This window comes from Halichoeres trimaculatus, unplaced genomic scaffold (genome assembly GCF_033239565.1).
Source record: "Halichoeres trimaculatus isolate MK-OKI-2021-1 unplaced genomic scaffold, fHalTri1.1 fHalTri1_scaffold_20, whole genome shotgun sequence".
In the NCBI taxonomy this organism is placed as follows: domain Eukaryota; kingdom Metazoa; phylum Chordata; class Actinopteri; order Labriformes; family Labridae; genus Halichoeres; species Halichoeres trimaculatus.
Genome location: NW_027437198.1, coordinates 17,404,667 through 17,427,688, shown reverse-complemented (window position 1 = coordinate 17,427,688; position 23,022 = coordinate 17,404,667). Strand labels below are relative to the sequence as shown.

At 42.0% G+C, this 23,022-nt stretch overlaps 1 protein-coding gene across 14 annotated transcripts; it reads right to left on the bottom strand.

Moving 5' to 3' along the window:
* Window positions 1-135: 135 nt before the first annotated feature.
* Window positions 136-17,559, bottom strand: elavl3 (ELAV like neuron-specific RNA binding protein 3). 14 transcript variants are annotated; one of them, XM_074696201.1, is made up of 8 exons: window positions 17,042-17,559; window positions 10,196-10,415; window positions 10,005-10,108; window positions 7,808-7,961; window positions 7,453-7,681; window positions 7,096-7,149; window positions 6,496-6,534; window positions 136-5,710 (listed from the first exon to the last, which is right to left on the bottom strand). In XM_074696201.1, exons 1-8 carry the CDS (start codon window positions 17,048-17,050, stop codon window positions 5,362-5,364), a joined length of 1,158 nt encoding a protein of 385 aa, XP_074552302.1. In that variant the 5' UTR covers window positions 17,051-17,559; the 3' UTR covers window positions 136-5,361. The 14 variants fall into 14 exon arrangements, with proteins under 14 accessions (XP_074552302.1, XP_074552305.1, XP_074552304.1 ...); XM_074696204.1 differs by having other exon boundaries at window positions 136-5,689; window positions 17,042-17,558; XM_074696203.1 differs by having other exon boundaries at window positions 7,453-7,678; window positions 17,042-17,556.
* Window positions 17,560-23,022: the final 5,463 nt, after the last annotated feature.

Below are 23,022 nucleotides of genomic sequence, written 5' to 3'. Positions count from 1 at the left end.
TATAAAATGATGATCAGTAGTTCTGTCATAAGTCTGATATTTATAACCATAAAATGAAATATGGAAGAGTCCTCTTCAGCGTCTGCTCAGTGTTGAGTAATGTTGCTTAGACAGTCAAGAAAAAGTTTCTCACTCAGTATTTGTAACTTTTATTTTTTTCTGGCATGTAAAGTACAAATAATTAAACAATTCCATGAAAAAGTCTTCAAGCGTCTTCAGCTGAAATCCCAGTAATAAATATCCTAGACTAAACTGAAAGGTTTTTTTTCTTTGTTAAATTTGATCATTGTTCATTTGGTCGTAGGTCAAGTATGAGATTTTGTATTTCTTTCACTGACGTTGGCGTCAGTAGAACTGTTTTGATCATTTTCACCTTTGATTTGTTCTACCATTCCAGGAAAATGTAAGAAAAACATCACTAAGTTACTGCGTCCCCTCTTCTAAATAAATAGACACAAAATACAGTTGGTTGAGAAACAGAAGGACCACTCACCCCTTAACTACCCTAGAGACTCCCAAGAAAACCTTCCTGCAGCTTTTTTTTTTGTTCTCGCTTATGTTTTGCCAGAGCTCTTGGCTGAATCCTCAAATGTCTCCTGCCTCTTAAGGAAATTTTCTTTTGAAAGGATCAATTGGTTTCAAACTGATCCAGATGGTCTTGGATTCCAATGCTCTTACAGAGAAAGAAACTTTATTTTATATTTATTTTAAGGAACTTGGAACCATCAGCTTTGACAGGAAAGCTTCTTGAGAGTGTTTCAAACCAAGGACACCCCCTTCTGGCCGAAGCCTGGCTACAGGGGCTGTCCCGTGTCTCAGGGGCTTACAGAGTGGTTGAAAAAACAAGACTGTGATTAGATTAAATAATTAAAAGATATTCATTTAACAAGACAAACAGAACACAGGCAGTAAAGGCATAACATCTAGCACACAGCATGTATGTTTATACACTTCAATTAGGTAAATATAGCAGTGCATTCTTTGACTATGGAGAACGTTTCCAAATCGTACTTCTAAAGCTGTTTTTCTATTTGTCCCCCTTTTTAAGAAACAAAATGGTGTAACCACAATTTTGGCAAACTTAAAATCTTTTAAACTTGCAAATATAATGAAATAAACCATAAATATACACAAAACATACTTTATACGAGGCAATAATAATAATCATAATAAATAGTTTTTAAGTTAACAATAAGTTAAAACTACAAGCTTAAAGTCGCCCAAATGATACAAGTTTGTTGGCGCTATTTTGAATTTTTTCTGTTTAAATTATTTTATGTTGCAACAAAAGCTACCACAGACTTTTACAAACACAATTGAACACAGTTTGATTGAAATAAAAAAATCTAACTAAGTCTAAAATCTGCATACACTGTAAAAACTGCAACTAATTAAATAATGGAAGAAAAATGAACTGTATCCAATCAATGCAACCAAAAAAAACAAAAACAAAAAAAAGTCTTTGACCCATGTGTGTTCTCTATGGCAACATCAACAACACAAATACGTTAATTTAACAAGTGAGTCTTGATATGTAAATGAAATCAATAAATTACAGGAAAAAAATGATATCTGAAATCGACATGGGCTAAAACTGATGATATATTAGACAGTATTCCCTTCAAGGTCGTTGAAATTTGCTCTTTGAAATCAGCCGAATATGCTTTTTGTTTGAGCTTGCATGGTCAGAGCACGAATCCGGGGCTGAGGAAGTGGTTATGGAAATTTCTAGAACAGAGCTCTCATTGCATGTTGGATTTTCTGAATGAGTCTGTTTTGTTTGAATGTTTTTTGTCCGAACTTTTTGTTCCTTTCGCTATTCCGCAAACCTTTCAAGTGTGACATTTAATTTCTTTTTTTAAAAATATATATCATTTGTAATCAGTCAATATAAAAACAAAGCACATTGCACTTACTGTTCCATAGGAAAGTTTTTTTGTCTTTTTAAATGATTATTGTTATTGTTGCTCAAGCAGTGTAGTACTGTTTCCTGCCATGGTCCTTGGCTCTCTATTGTTCATCAGCTGTAGGTCTTCGTAAAGGCTGTGAATGAAGGGTCATTTCAGGCTGTGGGTTTGGTCTGTGGGTTGACTGTTCTACATCGGACATGGCTGGGTAAACAACTCCTGCTGCAGCGTAACATGGCCTGTTCTCTTGGTTGTTTCCAACATCTATCCCTGGTCTCACCAAGTACTCAGTCCTATGGTGCTCTCTCTTGCAAATTTCTTGACTCAAAATAGCTAGATTAGTCCTTTTTTTTCCTGTGGCCCGCTCTAAACACAAAAGCAACTATCATTCGGAGTATTTAGGGAATGAAACAGCATGAGTCAGATCAGAAGATGCCAGAGTAAGGTGTGCAATGTTAACGCTTTTAAAGGATTAAATTGGTCACAAGACAAAGCAGATGATATAAATGTCAGGGGGAATACATTATAAGGATGTGTACAATTTGTTTCTTTCCTCAAGAGGTGAACATCAAGTTTTTTTTTCTGATATGCCTTTATTTGTCATTCGGTGTCAGCGTGACGTGAGCAAATAGGATTGCTCATGACGGTTTCGTTTTAGCATTGGTTTAGTGGTGTTAGGATTTGCGAATGCAAACTGATATGCGCAACTGAGATATTTAAAAGTAATGAGAACGGAAATTAGAGAGGGTCCTGTTTTAATAAATAACAGATTTGTACAGCACTTAAACAGGGAATTAAATAGTTTGTCTTAATTTATCCTTCTGACTTGCAAAGCAATTCTTTGGCAAAAATCAATTCTACCTAATTATAAAGAATCATGCTTAATGTGAATCTGTATCACTGTTTGAACTGGAGTTTTACCTGTATTATTTGCAAGCAGCTATTCAGTTTTTTCTTCAGCTGGGCAATGAGCCAGTCTCACTGCAGCTTTGTCTGGGATTCTCAAGTCAAAGAACTTCACTTCACTGCACCATCATTAAAGCAGCACTGTACACAACTTCAGGACAAGAGATGTGAGTGTGTCTATGCACTCAGAAGTACGGATGTCTGTCAGGTTACACCCAACTTTCAATGTCTTTTTTTTTTCTTTTACATCAAATCAATTCAATTTGTTTCAGTTGTTCCGTTACGGTTGAACAGTTAAGTTGGTACGAGATACAATGTTCCTTCGCCCCCTCCCTAAATCCCCACCCATACACCGCGTGCTCATTCCCCCTTACTCTGCAAAGATCAGAGGGTTTAAAATAAAGCCATGCGATGTCCCAATTTTTCCAAGCTTAAGAATCTGTAAAAATTCAGCACAAGGTCTTGTTCCTTTGTATGTATAAAAATAGATTTATCTCTAATGTAATCCTTTCAAAGAGATCGTCCTCTTTGGCTAACACAGCGTCATTTAGAAAAGCAAAAGCAAAAATGTCTTGATATACTTGACCTTATTTAATCTATAACTTGTGCAAATGTCTTGATATTGTTCGACATTAGCTCTCCCAGTGGCTAATCTAGGTCTGGTCTTTAACAGACATTCAACTCGACTGGTTGGCATTTATGTTTCATCAAGAGTGCCATAAATAATTTTCATGCAGTTGGGTTGGGGATATTTTGGGAGATACTATTTTTGTGGTTGGGCCAAACAGATCTGAAGCAAATAAATAAATATCATTCTGCTGTAAACAGAAGTTTAATTATGACACTAATTTTAAAGGCTTAATGTTGTACAGTCATCTTTTGAGAGGGCAGGAGTTTAAAGTTTTCAGGAAGCTTTAAGAAGTAAAGGGTTTGAAAATAAAATCGAGGAACATTTGGCAAAGCTGAAGGAAGTGAGAATCTTTCTCTTCTCAGAGGAAAGGTGATCGTTTTAACATTGCCAGATATTATCCCTCACACACCTGACTCTTAAGTCAGTTTATATCTTCCATTATTTGGAACCAAAGTTCTCTTCATTTGATCTTTGTGAGTCATTACTGTATATGTTCCACTGAATGGTACAATTTGACCTCTATCCGTTCACTAGACTGCAGAATAATACCGGTGCTTTGGCGTTTTTTGCTCATTCATGTTCATTTCTCTACAGACCTGTGAGGTGGTCGTTCAGTCAATGGGGTGGGTCGATAAAAGAGGAGTTATCACCCCAAATCATGACTGACACATCCAGCCAATTAAATTAGCTTGTGGTGAATCCAAAACCCACATGCAGTAAAGAAATGGTGCAAAAAAGGAGGAAAAAAAACACCGGTATTTTTCTTTGGCTGTGGCTGTTAGAGCGAAAAGGTTTCCCTTTGCACTCGTCGTGCCCCTGCCCACCAGAGAATTACTAATGAACACTGAAACCATGGGAGCACCGCCACTCTGCTCTAAGTTTACAGACAGTCTGCTTGTGTTGAATCCATCCTGAAGATAGATCAGAAGAAATACAGATACTTTTTTTTCTGTGGACTAAATATTTATATATTTCCTAGACTTTGATCTGTGTTTGTGTGATACATAAGTGTACTATGGTGTTGTTTGGTGTGAGACTGTGAGGGAAATAGTGATTCTGATGGCCTTCAGACTACTCTTCTCAGTGACCAGTATTCATTGGTTGACCTAAATCTAACTGGGTCTGAGCTAACAAGCTCGCATAGGGTAGAGAATCTGCCGTATCGCTAGGCACCACCTAATGAAGGTCAGGAAACAGTAGTCAAAGTTTCTAGAAAATGCTTACATACTTGGCTATTATAACCACCTTAAATATTGAATATATAGTTATATTTTTAATAGATGTATATAAGAGAACACTGTTTTTTAATTTCATTTTCTTTGATCTAAAAAAATCGCTGATTCAAAATGCCCAAGTGTAAAAAAGTGACTACATCCTCTCCAGCAACATAATCGGAGAGATGGTGGGGTAAGAGTTTAGGTAAATTGCACATATTCTATCATTTAAATTTTTGATCGATTTGTTCATCAGTCGTTATCATTTGCCTGAATTCAATCAAAGCACTCAGTACACATTCTCTGTCACATTCGTTAAACTGTCTCCTAAATAGATAGCTCTTGCCCCTACCCAACAAACCAGCTACGTACCCCTTCTAATTCAATCCAGGCAAATATAGGGAAGGACTAGCATGTTGTGTAAAGAGAAAAGAAAAACTCCACTAGTGTGTTTGTTTGAAACTCTGACTCGTAATGCTTGTGTATGGATACGTTTGGTTGTGTATGTGTGTCTGCATGTGTCTGCATATGTGTGTGTGTTCGTGTGTCTGCATGTTTGTGTTTGTGTTTGGGATATATACTATGAATTTGTGTGAGAATGCGTCAGAGAGAGACTCAGTCCAGGCCCATGTAGAGTGATGGCAGAGGGAGCTCAGGTGGCTCTCCCTGCAGGTCGAAGGAGCTGGTGCCAGCGGCCTCTCTCTCAGGCCTTGTGCTGCTTGCTGGTCTTGAAGGAAACCTGCAGCACACGGTCACCCAGACGGTAGCCATTGAGGCTGGCGATAGCCATGGCCGCTTCATCGTAATTGGTCATGGTGACGAAGCCAAAGCCCTTACATTTGTTGGTGGTGAAGTCACGGATGACCTTGACATTGGTGACAGCGCCAAAGGGCCCAAAGAGCTGCCACAGGACGCTCTCGTCAGCCTCAGGGGACAGGTTGTATACAAAGATGCACCAGCCGGCTCCAGTGGGACCAGTGAGGTTGACTCCGGCCAGGCTGGTCATGCTGTCAATAGTGATGGGGGAGAATCTGGGGAAGAGAGCAGGAGAACTACCATGGGTGTCATTCTGAAGTTCAGCATAGCATCCACTGATCTATACTGTCTCTTATATTCATGATCTCAGTGAGAAAAATAAAGATTGTAGTTGGGTATGGAAGTTGGGAGACCCCCTCTCCATCCCCTCTGCTGTACAATAAGTCGATAAATATGTGTGGGCACCACAGTCGCTTCAAACTACCTGCTTTTGTACAAAATGGCACCGCGTGCCCTGACACACACACACAAACACACACCCACACAATGTGCATATTTTCTCGGCTGACCAAAGCCTATGGAAGAATCAAACACACGAATCACAATGTTCAACAAAAACCACAGTATTGAACAAAACACAGAAACCTAGAGAGGGATGAAAAGCAAATCGGAATCAAATCATACACAAACTGGAGCAAACAGAGGAGACGTAAACGGAATCTGGTATGTCCATGCTGGTGAAAAAAAGGGAACATTAAAGCAACTGAAACTGATAATGTTAGTTCATAAATAAATACGTAGAACTTATTTCTATTAACCCAAAACAAAAGAACGAAAAGGTTAAACAAAGCCATGCCAGAATACCCTGCTGTTGGAAGGCTGTGTCATTGCTAATTGTAGTTACTGGGAGTATTTTGTTGTCTGGGCTGCTTCTGTATCATGGCTAATTGGGCAGTGGGCATTAAGAACAATGGCCATTTTATCTGATTTGGAGATGAAGTCAGCAGGTGGTATTCCAGGCACTTTGTTTGAGGTTTAATTTTGGCATGGATGCTTTTGAAAGTACACCTTTGGCATTTACCTCTTGACTCCGTAGCTGGCGTTTAGTAAATTGTCGAGTCTGCAACGCAAGAGGGAGAATGAAGGGGATGAATTAGTTAGTTATAAGATCTACAAGGAAGGGGGGCTTTCAGTTAGCATGCTGCTCCTTCACCAGCTGGCCTCCAGAGGGCATCCTTTACTGCAAATGCAGTCCCAAACCATCCAACCTCAAACTGATGCAGAATAAAGTAATTCTGTGAATATGGGTCTCAGCTGGTAGTTACTATTGAGCTAATTGTTGCTGTTTAAGCTTCAAATTCATTTCCCCTTAAATATTTTAAGTGAAGGACATACAAATGCAGCGTCACTGGTGCTCTTATCATCTAATTAACGTAAATATTAATACGGATAGACTTAGCTTTCAAACCTGAGAGGCTATCTGCAATCGTAGGTGAGATTCGTTAAGTATTTTAATACATGACCCCACTGACTTTCAAACCTCAATCATCTGATAGTCCAACATCTGGAAATGCCTACGTTTGGATAGTTACAGTGCCTATGCAGTATAGGCGCACTTTGAGGATTATATTTAGCTTTTGTTCTCTTATTGCATTTGGAAAAATCAAATCTGGTCTCTTACATTGGTTTTGAGCTGTTATTTGGATCTGGTCCCTTTCCAAGTGAAGGGATCATGCTGCAGTTTAAAAGAAAGTCAGAAAGAGAGAGTGAGAAGGAGGGACAATGCAATATTGCCTATTCCTTCTATACTGTCAAGCAGTGATTTTGCTTAAAGGAACAGCTTACTGATTGGATGTGTTGATACAGACAGGGAGTGTTGTTTTAATATTTGCAGTCACAAATTTTCTAGGTAAAAACTGGATCACATTTTAAGTTGTTCGAGGCGTGCCACTGTATGTATTTGTCTTCTTAATTAGACTAAATGTTGAAGAATAATTTCCGAGACTTGACTTTGTTGAGTTTGGTTAAGGTTCAGTACCTGAAACGCTGAGTCTGGTGGTGCAGGGGCCCTGTGTAGCGCCGGGCAGCTGTCTGGTACAACTGAGTCAGTAAGGCCTGGCCTGTCTTCTGGCTGGGGTTGTTGGCGAATTTGACAGTGATTGGCTCTGCGGCACCTAAAGGCTTCTGTCCGTTCAGACCTTTGATGGCCTCCTCTGCTTCATTTCGCTTGTCAAACCGGATGAAGCCAACTCCTCGTGATATGCCTGCTCCGAATAAGAAAACAAAGCAATGTTACTACCTTGGCATCATGGACTGCTGCTGCCTAAAAGTCTTATCAGATGCAGAGAAGTGTTGCTTTAGTGACAGCATAAGAAAGTCAAATAAGGCTATACCTGTGACCTGGTCCACTAGGATGCGGGATGTGATGATGCGACCATATTGGGAAAACAACTGTTCCATGTCCTTCTGGCTCATGGTTTTGGGGAGTCCACTCACATACAGGTTGGCATCACGAATTGATGCCGAGCTTGGTCGAGCATATGATACCTACAGCACATGGGTTTAACATGTCAGTGAATGATTGGAGTTCATTTAAGATGAATTAACAAAACACTGGCTTGAGTAAGATGTAGTAAAGACCTGATTTAACCCCACTGAGTTCCAAAACAACTTCACAAAAAAACAGGCTTCAGCAAGACTCGTGATTTCTTTCCATCCACCATCCCAGTCCCAGCTGTCTCTCTGCTATCTGTGGACTTAATCAGTGCCTCTAAGCTCACTCAGCTACTGTGACAATGTCACAGAAACATGATGACTGTAAGCATTACCCGAACTGGTTCAAGTCATAAGTCAACAGCTCTGTTTTGCGCTCAAAATCATCGTCCTAAGTTGATGCGTTTTCCTAAATTCACTGGTGACTTAATTAGCGCACGGCCATTTTTGGTGTGTCTATGTTTTTATCCCTATGGTTTTCTGCTGGTCTACTTTCCACAACATTTGAAATCCAGCGCTGCAGAGGAATATCTGATCGGCTGTGGGGGGAAAAACACTCCTAAATATATTCTTGTTGTGGTGTTGACGGGAGCATGTGAGCACATTGGTGGTTGATAATCCAGTGCAGTGCATTGTTAGCAGCGCAGTGTTAGCTGTGCTGTGTTTGTGTGTGATGCAGAGACAGAGTGAGTGTTGTCTGAGATAGGCTGATCTGCCCTCCCTGCCCTTCCTCTTTCCTTTGTCTCTATCCTCTTGGGGAGAGCAGCTCAACTGGCAAACAGCAAACAATGTACGGGCATCACAAGACTTGCATGGCCCTTGACAACTCAACACACCAACAGAATACTTCTTTAAATATGAATAAATTGTTAACACAATCTGTTTTTTTTAAAACATTTGTCAGATGAAGAATTTGCTGAGTGCACTAGCACAAAGAAAGCTGTGATTTGAATTTAAATGAGTTGGATATTATCTGTCAAATGAATACAGGTGTTAGGATTTCATCCATCAGCACCGAGCACCAGTGTCTTTTGTGTACACAGACAGACTGTATGAGCAGGAGGGTTGTGTGGTGCAGTGATTAGGGTGTTCTGGACGAATCAGGGGGGAGTTGCTGTGTTCAGGGGAGCAGAGGCTGCCCTATAATTAACCCTCTCCCTGTCGCTCCCACAGTACAGATGGTGCCTGAAGCCCATATGGCCTCTAATCCTGTCATTGGCATTCTGCTCCCTGAGCTACCCCCTACCCTTCCACTGCTGCCCCCTCCCTCACAACTTTAAACAATGTCTGTTAAAGCTGTTTTTCCCCAAAACAGAAAGAAAAACTTTTGACCAGATGCACTGTTTTGTTGGTGAAAGGATTTCTAACAGGTTTATATCCACAGGAGTGATACATCATATTATTATAATACGAGGTGTTCTCCTGGGTGAGGCGTTATATCCTTTCAAGAATGGTTATTAGATATTAAAAGACAATCTTAATGTATTTGTAAAAATGAAAACCAGTTCTAGTACTTGAATCCTCCTGTTCGTTGCTTCCTGTTTGATTGTCTATTAGTCTGAATTACTCCCCCCACTCATGGACAGCTGTTGGTAAATCACCTGCTCTGTCCCCTCTCAAATTTGATTTCTCCATCTGCAGTTGGTCAGAATCTTTGATCTTTGATCAGGTCTGGGGGATGGAAGGATGTGGCGTTGAATAAGATCCCCCTGGTTTTTCCCCCATCTGATTTTGGGACAAAGAACCCCCCTAATTAGCCTCGACTGGAGGCAGATGGGGTAACCTGGACTGACCCTTGTGCACCACAGTCAGGCTTCCTAATTACATTTCCATCACAATAACCTCTGCATGCTGTCCGCCCCTTGCTTTCTGACCTCCACTCTCCTTCTCTTTTCACCGCTGCTCCCACTCTCTTTGTTCTAGCCTCTGCTCCCTTTCTGCCTCCTCCTCCCCATTTTCCTCCTCTCCCTCTGTCACGTCTGCCACCACCACCACACAGTGGCCCCCCCTTAAATAAATCCCCACTTCCTTTCTTTTGTCTCGCACAAAATCAAGAATTAAAAAAGCGATATGACGGGTGTTGGGAGTGTTACTCACCTTGATTGTTTTTGTCTGCAGTTTGAGACCATTGAGTGTGTTGATGGCTTTATCTGCATCATTTGGATCCACATAATTTACAAAGCCATATCCTAAACTCTGACCTGGAGACAAAGAGACAAAGCTGTGTCAGGGTTTTTCAAACCAAACTATCCATGATATGTTTCATCTGCCCAGATAGAATTTTTCACCTGTTATCTTGTCTCTGACTAGCTTGCAGGACTCAATCTCTCCGATGCTACCGAACAAACTTTTAAACTCCTCCTGGGTCATGTTCTGAGGCAGATAGTTGACGATCAGGTTGGTTTTGCTGTCGTCTGTGGAGCCGTTGGTGCTAATGACTGGACCGTTTGGCAGACTGGTTCCGCTGGGACCGTTGGACACCTGGGTTTCCATGGTGCTGATTATCTGCTGAGGAAGAGGGTGGGGTTAGATTCATAACTCACATAGAGACACGTAGGACAGAGCAGCTATAGGCCTGTATAAATGTGCACACGCTGATATTTAACATGTTTAATTCATGCTCAGGAACCAGACCCTAGACGGGCTGTGCACTCTGTCATCGTCAGAGGGAAAGGTCAGGAATCAGCATTGCTAAAATGGAGATGGATGCAACGTCTGATTTATCATCTCCCCTCCCCCACTTTCACCCCATATTTCCTCCTCCCTAGCTCTGTGCCTCTGGTCCTGCAGATGTCACAGTCCTTTTTCCTTACTCCTCCCCTCCCCCTACTCTCTTCCAGGGTCAAACACCATTACATCATTACTAGGGACAGATAATGGTGATGGTGGAACTAGGAAGGCAGTAGTAAAAATGAGAGACAAAGAGAGTGGAGATAGAAATTGGAGTTTTTGCTGCATTATTTGAGCCTCTGCTCCTCAGACTCCTTGTTAATATTACGGTGCGGTCAACTGACATTTATTTTGACGAGTGGACAGACACTGGGTTGGTACACGCTATAGTTTCCATGTCTCTTGTGTAACACTGTGTAGCTTAAATTGATCCACAGGGGATCCTTGAGGAGCATCTGTGTGGTCAGAAACAAAACTTCCTGCTCCACTTTCCCTTCCCTCGCACCTAACACCTCCTTCTTTCTCTCTCTGGCTCTCTCTCTGGATCATTATTTCCAGTGGAAAATCACTGCAGACTGTCTACCTGCAGGTAAACAAAGGACAAATGATTTAGAGATTAACTGGTTGCAGTGTTGTAGCAGAGAGCGTTTGTGCTCGAAAACCTGCAACTATTCCAGGCTGACAATGAAATGTTAAAATTCAACATTCCATTTGTCGGGTAAATATGAATACAATGGCATGTTATCCAAAATATGCTGCTTTTATTTTGGAAACCAACATTAGATTGATTGTTTTACTTGAAAATAGCAAGACTGTATGGATGCCTGTTTAGTGGTGTTCACAAAGACAACCTGCGTACACTCAAGCATGTGTGTACATTGGTGTTATATTTTACAGGAGACAGTTTGGTGCCGGTATTCCTTCCTCCACAAACATGGGTTAGGTGTTTGGATAAACAGTACGAATGTAAATTGTGTCAAATTGTGGGTATGAGCTCTTTCAGATCTGTGGCTGCAGGGTGAGATGAAAATAAAGCTAAATGACTACACTCTTCAGCAATGTGGAGACATGATCATTAACCTTTAGAATTATTTAAATTCTTTATTCAGGAAATTTCCTGAGAAGTACATTTGATGTCTTAGATCAAATGTGAGTGGAAACTGAAATTTGATCTTGTTGTTTCATCCTAGCTGAGCCTTTGGACTGTGTCCTTTAATAGATCAAAACCAGCTCTATTTTTACCTCAAAAGGGTTAAAATTTCATGCTTTCTCGAGTATTTTTACTTATAAAAGATTGAGGAAGGATGTCAGACAGAATGAATATTGTTGATCCACAGGCAGAGTTTCTGTCAGTGCGTTTCAGTCACTGCTCCTCATGTCCTTTTTTTTCAATACCTGCTTTGTCTCAATGTTTTTTTTCATTCCCCTTTAAATTAACATGTCATTTCATTTGTTCTCTCTTTTTTTCCAGCATCTGCAAATGGGTTTGTCTAGCCTGCCTATCCCCTCGCCTCTGTAACCTGCTTTTTGCTTTGAGCCTTATCTCCACTCAGGTTGCCCAGGTAACAGCCCCTGAAAGACTGCATTGTTTCTAATGGCTTTCTTACTTTAGGCTAACTGTGTGTTTGCATCTGTGCTTATTAGGAGCCCCCGTTCAGGTCAGACATTTTCCCTTCCTGTGTTAACAGTATGTGCACATACTCTGTGGCTCTGCAGAAGCAAGACATATCGAAAGTCAAACTGATGATGACAAGGGGAAAAGGGAGCACAGTGACGGAGTCAAAACAGCCTAAAAATAAAATACTTCAAACACACAGCTACGCACAAAGGCAGTGCAGCATAGATAGCAAACTTCCACGTGAGGGTTTTGATGCAGGGCTGAAATACCTGCTTACTGTCTCCTTTATGACATTACAAATTGAGACACAATTAACACAAGCTGACAAGAAAAGGTGGATTAAAGCTGGTACCATCAAACTTGTTTAACCTTTAGATGTTTTCTTATGATGCTATACGACTGACTAACAGAAATATGAGCAACTGAAAGTGTCCCAAATATGACAAAAGCATTCTGAAGGGATGAAAAAAAAGAAACATATTAGGGCAAATTTGACTTGCCAGCTGAAATAACCCTCAGCATGGCAGAACACACATCCCCAGTGAACACAGTGAAGTTATATAATTCACAGAGACCCACTGAGTAAGGGCTGGGCACTGAAATTGGCTGACACAAGCAGCAACTAAGAATTTTATACAGAAATAGAGGAGGACAGCATGTTTTGAAGATCTTTGAAACAAATAGAAAAGAAAGAAATCAAAGCAGACCGGTTTATCTTTGGGCTGTCATATTTCATTTTGTATACCAACAACAAAAATTATGCAGTTTGGAGTTTGGTTTGACATAACCCAATTACTTTGACATGGAGAGACATTAAATCATTGTGATGCTCGAAGAAGGCTAGCAAAAGCAGAAATAATCTCAGTCTCTAAGTATAGATCTTGTCCAGCCTCAGGCCCAGACATTGTCCACTGCTGGAGACAATACAGACGCTTACTTAACGGGAACCTTGTAACCAAGACTTCCTGCATATGGCCAAGGTCTTTGTTGCTTATTAAGCCTGCTCTCTCTAAACACATTTCTTGGAAAGTATCTGATGACAACAAAAACATGGCTTGCAAATAATCTTTCAAAGCTCCTCTTTTTAATTCCAGCAGTTAGGGTAGCACTATTTCTATTTTGGGGTTCTGTGAGATCTCCCTTAATATTTAATGCACTGCATCAGCATCGCCCACACATGGTTGCAGACTTGCACGCAAACAAGAGCCCTGCCTCCTCTGCCAAACACATGAACCCAGACTTGCACGCAAACAAGAGCCTTGCCTCCACTGCCAAGCACACGTACCACCTACACTGTACACAATTAAATTATAAAACACACAAGCATTAGACGACTAAATGTAAATGCAGGCAGTGTTCTCTATCCTCTGATGCTTTCCCAAATTATTTCTGCTCCAAATGCAGCACTGCAGGCTATACAGTACAAGAGAATTATTGCTAACCAGTTCAGTCATAACATGATATTTGCCACATTATGCACTCAGGATCAAGAAATATGAGAAATGAGAAGGTCACTGTCATAAGCTGTTTGAAATGCAGCGGGTTGAAAACAATGTGAAAAATAGATTTAAATTAAATAGTTTTTATTTAGTTTTCTCTGGGTAGACCATGCTTAACATCATAAGGATTAAATACAGTTTAATCTTAAGAAATATGTCATTTTACCACTACAGGACGATGTCTTCTTTCATCATATAACCTTGTCTCTAGTCCACATTAAAATGCTTCACATAAAGACTTTCTTTCTGCAAGGCTTGAATTAAAATTGAATGCAAGGCTGAAGTGTAAATGAGCCTTCTAAATAACACAGATTACAGGATTATCCTGAACAAAGGGCATTAGCCACACTCTCTGCAGCTTAAGGGATCATGGTGGCAGCTGTAAAACAACAGGACGACAGGAGTCACACCTCATGTCAGCCACGCACCCAGGCTGTGTCTCATTCTCCGCTCCACAGACTGGGAAGAAAAGATTTCTAAAAGATTTCAGCTCTCTGACTCGCATGTGCTGCTTTGATAAGATAGAAGCCGACAACGTCAAAGGCTCGGGGAGACAAATCTGTCCTGCAAGTCCTTGTAGCATGCGGGGCGCTCTCCAGCGTGCTGAAAAAGGGAGTGGCCTTCGGACGGTCTCATTTGAGGCCAGAGAGGCCTGTGGATCCGAGCAAAGACCACGAGTCGTTTTATTTTACTACTTTTTGACTTAAAAATAAATAGCCTCGAATAATTTATTCACAAATCACAAAAAACTGTGGTTTTATTATTTGAATGTAGGAAACAACCCCCTCGATCTCTTCATTTCTCGTATTTTGTCCTCTCTTAAATAAAAAAGCCAAGACTTGTGAGCTGTGCAGGCATTCATGAAGCGGAGCGCCTTTTTGCTGAATAAACGTATTGAAAGGACCAAACAAAAGAGCCACCCGTTCCTCCTCTTCTCCCTCGCAGAGGCTATGGCAGCACTATGAATATTAATGTAAACAGTGGCGCTTTGTGTCGTGGCCACGGGCTGCAGGACTCTCCGGGAACAATGACTGTTACAGTTGCCAGCTACGATTCAAAAACGCCATGATAAGTAAAAGAAAATAACCTCAGCAGTACTATTTATATCTATTAGATGATAACGATCGTTTTCTTTTACCAAAGTAAGAGTCTTATATTTGCAGTTGTTCAAAAGCTGCTTAAACTGGGCAGATATTCTGTTTTATAAATGACATGACCACATGTGAACGATGTAAGAGAAAGAATATTCTATCCAATGCCAAAAACAATAAATGTGCAATACAATTGTTAATATTTTTCTTCAAACATGTTCGTAAAAAGCATCCCTTAAGATTACTGTGCAAACTGAGGATAGATGGTACAGTCATCCTCTTTCTTCCCAACAGGCTTTGTATTTGTTGCTGATAATTACATGAAGTCATTGGCAACAGGAGCCAAATCACTGCTTACATAACATAATTGCATTAAACGTCTCATATAGACAGGTCATGTCTTAACTGTAAAAGTACAGCCCGACATCAAACCTGTTAATCACTATTCTTCACATGTGACAAAAACCTTTGACTGTTCACATTTAATTCCAGACTGGTCCTACATTTTTAAACAAGCATCAAAGAGCTGTTTGAGATGGTTTACAGTGAAGGCCTCGGCTGCCCTTGTCCTTGAATTGTGTAAGTGCCTTGGATAGGTTATCTGACTCAACGCTTTTATTTGCTTGGCACTGCGGTACAGGCATGGAGGACTGCGGACCATGTGGAGGGGAGCCGTCTCTGTCCGTGTGTGAATCTGTCGAGGCATGCAGGGGACAATAGGTAATGCACAACAAAGAGAGACTAAAATTGGATTTTGAAATGTGTCGAGTGGACAGCTCCAGCCTCAGAGATGATGAAACAGCGTGATGTCCACCTTCACTTCGCACAATTTTTCCGAAGCCATTTTTTTGTCCGTGTCGAATCGAAAGAAATTGGATCTAAAAGTTGTTCATGGACCAACTCCCTTTCTCACATCCTGTTCCTAAGTGTTAAATAATTAAGTTTGTTTTCCTACTATTAGACTAGTCATAGACCGAACTCACTGAAATTTAGTTTATTACCTGTGGATTAAATCACAGTTTAATTAATAATTTCATTGCCCCCCTCTGCTGAATTATTTTATTATTCGTCTTTATTAAGAAGATCGTTTTTCACTCTAGCACGTGTTTGAGATTGGGTCGGGCAACAGCCAGGCTGATTCAGGTGTTGTTAGCTTATTTAAATCCCTACTTCTACAATGAATGCAAACGCGCCAGGTCTTAATTGGTCTGCCATGCACATTAGAGCATGTCAAGAGGTAAATCGGAGGAGGCCTTTGAGGCTTCAAGGCCCTCGTTTGGTGCTCACGTCCACCAGAGACACGCCCAATCCGGCCGTCTGCTCAGAGCAAAGCTAATTTATAACCGCTTCCATCTCCTTTTATACGACCAGCGCAGCGCATGGCCATCTTGTACTGTACACGATGTGAATTCGCTTAAAATGGAGATATCCGTGCGTGTCCTTACTGTCGCGGCCTCTGTGGTTTCCAGCCCATTTACTCGGTTGCATCGCAACGAGAACCCTGAGGAATTTGGTCCTAGTCTGATTCAATGCAAACCGATGGATGCGTAATTCCCCCCACCCCCACCCCTCCCGGAGTGACTCGACCCTTTTTTTCCTTTGCCTTGCTGGATGGGCCCACAGCCTCCGAGGCATCATGTTTTGTCTCGGAGAACCGTCTCCAGCATCCTTGTGCTGCAGCAGGCAAAGAAAGCGAATCCTCCCCCATGTGAAGCCAGCGCCTCATCGCTGCTCTGACTCTCAATCACTCCATCACTGGAATCCTGCGGGATTCCTTAATGTTGACGCCTGCATCTTGTAGGTAATCAAAGCTGCGACATGGAGGCAGTCGGAGTGGCTGTGATACAAAAACGTAAATGCTGTGCCATCTAAAATGGCAGGATAAAGACTTTATCCATCGCTGATGACTGCAGGCTAAAACGCAGCCGGCATGTCGCATCACTCAGCATGAGATTACTAATTGCCACTATCGATTGTTAATCTTATTAAAATAAGACGCACTGCTTACTGGAAGAGCACAGGAGGCAATTACAAAGGCTGCTGTGTTTTGGCTTGTGGACATTGCCATGGAGCTCTGTTTGTTATTGTAGTCTCCTCTAAAGATGGATCAGTAAGATGTGATGTCAATCTGTGTATGGCTACATCACATGTGTACATGTTTTGTTGTGCACAACAAATGCAGACACTGAAATACAACACTGGCATGCTTCCTCTAACATCCGCTTCACAAATATAAGAAAATAGAGTCATACGTACAGTAACCATTCTTGACGTACAATGAAAGAAATCTAGGTCCTTCTTAGCACGGGTCTTGAAGCTGACGGCTGTGTCTCTGTTTGCTCTTCGGCCTTTTTATTATATGGCCTGTATGTTCTGTCAGGAGTCCAAATTAAAAGAAAAAAAAAAGAAAAAAAGGAAAAAAATACAATCTTCGCCAGGGAATCTCAGTCCTCTGAGATTGTAGGTGTCCTCTATAGGATGAAAATGAGGAGAAAGGGGTTTTCTACTGGATGATGATGAGGGAGAGTGTTCTCTCCGAGTGGCGTGGGCGATGGTTCAGAAAAAAGAGAAGCAGTGATCCTCAGCAGGGTGTGTCCAGGGGAGGGTGTTCTGGTTCGGCTGTTTTTATGTGTAATTCCCTGCTCCTCTCGCAGTCTCCTTCTGTGCCTCTGCTGCAATGTTCTTCTTTTATGCCTCCTCCTGGCTGGCAGAGAACGCTGCTGATTGGCTAATTGTGCAGGGAGGGTACTACATGGCAGCCATTGCAATGCGCTCCTCTCCCATTATCCCCTTCAGGAGAGATCACCAAGAGCCCCCCCCCTTCCTCCTCCTCCTCCTCCTTCCCTGCCACCCTCCCTCTTCCATCCCTGCCCTTCCATCTCTCCACTCCCTTTTTCTCGCTGCCCTTCCTTTCTTCCTGCCCCCCTCTTCACACACACATGCAGAGCGGAGTGAATAGGGCTCCACCTGCACTTTCAGAACAGATGGGTGCAGCAGAAGACAGCAGACTTGTCTCTCTCTTTCCCCACACTTTGCACTCCCTTCTCTCTCAGCACAGCCCTTTTCTTTCTCACTTATTCTCCATTTAGGCCTGTTTAAAGCCACAGCAAACAAATTCACTCCTTAGGCCTTTGTCTTTGCACATAAAAGCAGTTTTAAGCGTACATAGGCAGACTTTCAGTGCCTGCGTTCTTCGTTGTGAAGCGCTGATTTAAGGCACCGTGAGAGGACACATACTATTGCAATAATTGGGAGTGGATTGTGATTGGAAACAAAGCATTAAACCTGGAATAATGAGTGGATGATTTCTGCACCTCTCATGCGAGGCAGATGGCTGGCTATAGGGTCAGGTGCAGACATGAGAATAACAAATTAGACGCCCCATGAATAAACGCATGTCCACATAGTAAAAGTTGAGAAAGGTGCGGCTGTAGTTCTGATCAGGTTTTGCTGTATTCTCCTTTTTTCTGCCTTGTAAATAGAAATTCAGCCAGCAGTGATTTTTTGTCTGACTTTACGTCATTCCTGTTTCCCCTTCCTGAAGAGTTCTCATCCCTCCCTGCCCACCTCCTGCTGCTCCCTCCTGTGTCTAGCTGTGTGGTGAGTGCTCACTGAGACATGCTGTTTGGGCTCATCTATAATGCATCCCCTGCCCCGGGACATCATGTGTGACAAATGACCTATTTCTGTGCAGACCCCCGTAGGGCCTTGACCCGGGGGGGTGGGTGCGCGTGCAAGTGTGCGTAAATCAGTGTATGTTTGTATATATATGTGTGTGAGTCCAGAGTTGCTGTTGGTTTGAGGAGCAGAGTTAACCAGAAGAGGTGGTGCTTTGTGTTGAATTAACATCTCTAGATGTGTGATGTGAGCCCTTCTGCAACTACAGTTGGATTTTCTTTGCTCTCCTGAGCTGACCTTGAGGAGTTCTCAGACATCCCTGGCTGGAAGAACTGCTGGCGTAAGGCAGAAAATTGTTTGCATCGTTGACGCTGACCACCTATTTCTCCGAGATTTGTGGATAGAGATGAGCCTGTATGCAAATGATGAAAGAACACAGCTCATTTCCTCCTACTGTGTTCCTCTTTTTGTTTCTCCCACCTCTCAGTCCATCCTTCCTAGTCACTCTCAGATCCCCCCTCTCTTTTTCTGTCAGTGTCCTGCAGCTCTCTTCCAGTCAGATTTTGTACATGGGCCCTGTCTGATATTTTACATAATTGCCTTACATAAGTAGCAAGCTCGGCTCAGAGCTTGGATGATATTAGTGAAGATGAATATTGCATGAGGAAAGCACTCGTTAAGCGTTAATAAGAGGATAGAGATGGAGCCCCACTGTCAGTCTTTCTTAACCCCGCCCCCACCACTCTGTCAAGCAGTGACTCAACTCAGCCCGGATGCGTTGGAGCCTTTGAGTCAGTTTGTAAGAGAGGGAGGAAGAGTGTGTTTTTATGCGTGCATGTGCACACTTGTGTGTGTGAGTGTGTGTGTGTTCCTGCCGTTTTGTATAAACGTCCAAGAGATGGCTAGATTCAGTCATTAGGTGCTTGTGTTTTTTCCGTCTTTGTTTGCTCCATAAAAGCGGCTCTTGTAACACAAAGCCACCGAGGTCTGCCAACTGACTGCAGCCCCACTTATAGTTCACACTTAATGTGAATAAATGGGCTTAATTGTGGCCCCTCATTAGAGCCCTGGTTAGTAGCACTGCAGCTGAATCCTCCCTGTGGGTAAGAGGGCATTTGAAGCGCCTATTGTGCATTACTGAATCAAATGATCAAGCATTGGTTTTTGCTTAAAAGCCTTTTTGTTATTCTACTGATTATTTTCTTATTGTTAAAGCATCCTCCACTAGTGCTGATTAGGAGTCTCAGTGCAGTGGTGCGTTTGTCTTGGCATATCATGGAATGCTTCCCGGTGCCAGAGGGATGAACTCTAAGCATTTACAAAATGAGTTCACAGATTTTGAAGCTCATAAACCCACATGGTGTACATATTTAGCACAGCTATCAAGTTAAGTAGAAAGTATAGTACAAGGAGCAGGATATGCACTTATATTTCAGAGCGTTATTTTGTAGCTGTGGTTTGATTTCACTAGCTGTGTGTGAATCAGAGGTGTATCAATTTAAACACAAGCACAGAGTGAAACTTCAGTTTGTAAAATGCAAACCCCCTCAAGGTCTGAATCTCCTGGCCTAGCTTTTTCCTGTTTCTTAAGTCTATCTTTCTGTAGTATTACGTCAAAATGAATGCCTGTTGCCATTGCCCTGCGGTAAGGTAGTGGCCTTGTGTGTGTGTGTGAGAGAAAGGAGGGAAGAGGAGGGGAGGGAGAGGCAGCGCAAGCGAGTGACACTATGACAGTGTATCTGGGGGATGGGTTGGATGATTCAGCCTCAGGTCTGGTTAATTCAGTGGTCTCTCTTCTCGGCCCGGCTCTTGGCATTTCAGGGATTTGTGGCAGTTATTGCTTTTAGGAAAGGATCCAAAATTAAATTAGCCTCTTTTTTTTTTTAAAGGACATTTGTTGATAATGGCAAGTGGCCTAATTCAACCCTTTATGTATTATTTGGCAATTTCGTGTAGACTCCCTCATGGGTTTACTTCTTTCTCTCTGTCTCTCGCCTTTCTTTCTCTCTATATCTTTCTCTCCCTCTGTCTGTCTGGATTTGTTGTCTCTGGGCTATTATTAGAGTAGACAGGCTGGTGGGAGGAGGTCTCTGAAGTAGACGCTCTTGTCATCTTTTTATTTATGGATTATATTCTGCTTTCCATGTGCCTGTTTAATTTTCTGTGAACAGTTATCTACAGTATGTTTTCTTTGTATGAAGTCAGCGCACAATGAAATGTGTTAACCTTTTCAGGCTAAGCTTATTTTTTCTTCTTAATGATTAGAATATGCATTCAGCTTTACATTTTTATGTAATCAGTATAAACCCACGTCAGTGCGATGGTCATGTGGCTCTAGGTTGGCCAGCAAATGACTAACTTCCTCTGAAGAGACCATGTTTTACTCCAAACCTTTTTCGTTATAAAGCCATAGTTATTAATCTTTCATTTTGTCCTGTCTGAGTTGGTATCTGGGGAGAAACCTTAAATACACAAGCTCTTAGACATTCTCTTTGTTTTTTTTTCTCGCTGCTTTTCCTGCTGCTCTCTTTCTGTGTGGCATGAAAAAAAAACACACACAAGTGACATAAAACAAATAGACAAGGTGTAAGTATGCCTGCTCCTGTTTAGCTGAGCTGTTTTTAGCTTCCGGAACGGCCTGACTTTTAATGAACAATAAATAATATAAAACACATGCCGTGCCTCAACCTGAAACGCGCTCATTGTGCTTTCATGTAGAATTTGTTCTCGAGTTTCTTGACAGTGGAAGACAGGATTATTTGACACAGGCCCAAATGGAATATGATAATGTCCTCGAGGAAAACTCACTGTTTCAGCCATCACACTCTATTTTCTTCCCTTCCATCTTTACTTCCCAGCTGCTTCTTTTTCAATCCCTTACTCTCACTCCCTGAAGTCCAGCTCCTGCCCTCATGGCCCTCCCCAGTTTCAGTAATAAGAGACTTGAAATCAATAGCACATTAGTCTGGCCGGAAACTCTTGTGGAATTAAATATGAATGACTGAGATTGCAGCTCTACCTGCTGCTCAGAGAGATGCATGATGGCTCTTGGGGATATTGGTTTTTGTTTTTCAATCCAGCCCCAAGTAAACAGGCAGGCCGCTTTGTGCTGTTTCTACAGCTAACCGGATCTCTCCTCTACCTTTGTTTTGTTGTACAGCAGCATACAGCAGTGGGTATTGTAGGGTTTGTCAGAGTGTCCTCAGCGGTGAATGATGACCAGTCGGATAGCATAACTCGATAGAGAAAATGGGATCGTGGAAAGCACAAAGCCACGACAGCTCAGGAGGCAAGAAGAATCAAGTGGCCACACCCATCCACCAAACACAGCAGCACTATTTGAATATGAAAGAGCTTTCCTGTTATTAACAGATTGCATCTTACTTTTTTTTCCAGTGTTCCCTCTAAATACAATATGTGCTCTTACCCTCATTGAGCTTTCAGGTTCGTTACTTTGCACATTCAGTCTGAAACTTTTTACATGCAAATTCTGTTTCTTGCCAGTCTTTCATTTTCTGCTTCACTGTGTAAAGTGGAAAAATGTCTTCTTGCATGCTGTTTGGCTTAAAAGCATAATTTGCAAGGTGGTTGGAGAGTGCTGGCTGGTGGGAGGACCATAATATGAGACAGAAAGCCACTGCGTATGCTTCTGGGAATTGGTACAGGCTTGGGCAGCAGTAAGCTAATACACGTAGATGATATAGCGGTAGATGTATTTGTGAGCTATATTTCATCCCATTAGAGATGAAACGGTTTGTGACAGATGGAGTGATATTGTTCCCCTGTACGGCCCATGAGTGCAGCCCCTCCTGCTTTCCCTCCCTGACAGATGTAGGGGGAGGACCACGGTGCACTCTTCTTTCTTTCAATTGATTTGGGTGCTTGAACCCTTAGGGACTGGAGGATGGTGGTGGGATGGGGGTGGTGGTAAATGTAGGGGGTGTAGTTGTTTCTTGCAGCACAGAACCTGTAAAGTCTTCAGCAAGTGCTGTTTAGAAGTCATAAACACATAAAATGCATATATCTGCATATATTCCAGCATGGAGCAGAGTAATAACACTATGCTCTGTGCACTGGCTGCTCTGAGAAGAGCTGGAAGGAAATATTTCCATAAATCTTGCGTAGTGAGTGACAGGATAGCAAGCAGCCATGCATGAAATGTAGGCAGAGGAGAAAGTGTGGCTGTGCATACTGGTGCCAGAGCATATGTGTTGCTGTAGAAGATGTATTCAGCCTATACAGTTTATGAGTAAATCTGCACAGAACTGCATCCCAGTTTTCATCTGTGTGATCGGTTCAATATACCTTTTTGTTGCTTAAGGAGGGATGAGAACTAATGGGTGTAGATTTGTGTGTTTTGTAGCAATTAGGCAGATTTTGCTGTGATTGAGCAGTTCTTAGCTCACCCCCCTTCTAACCCCGACAGTAGGATCAACATTGGGAGTCTTAACAGCTGTCTCCTGGCAGATGTGTCCTGTTGCTGCTCCTCACTCTATGTCCCTGGAGGGGAAAGGTCAAGACAGGGGTGGAGGTTAAAGTAGAGATACTCCTGAAGATGCTACATGTTGATGCTTTGAGAGCAAGAAACAAATGAGCATCTGCCTGCCCCTTGTATAGGA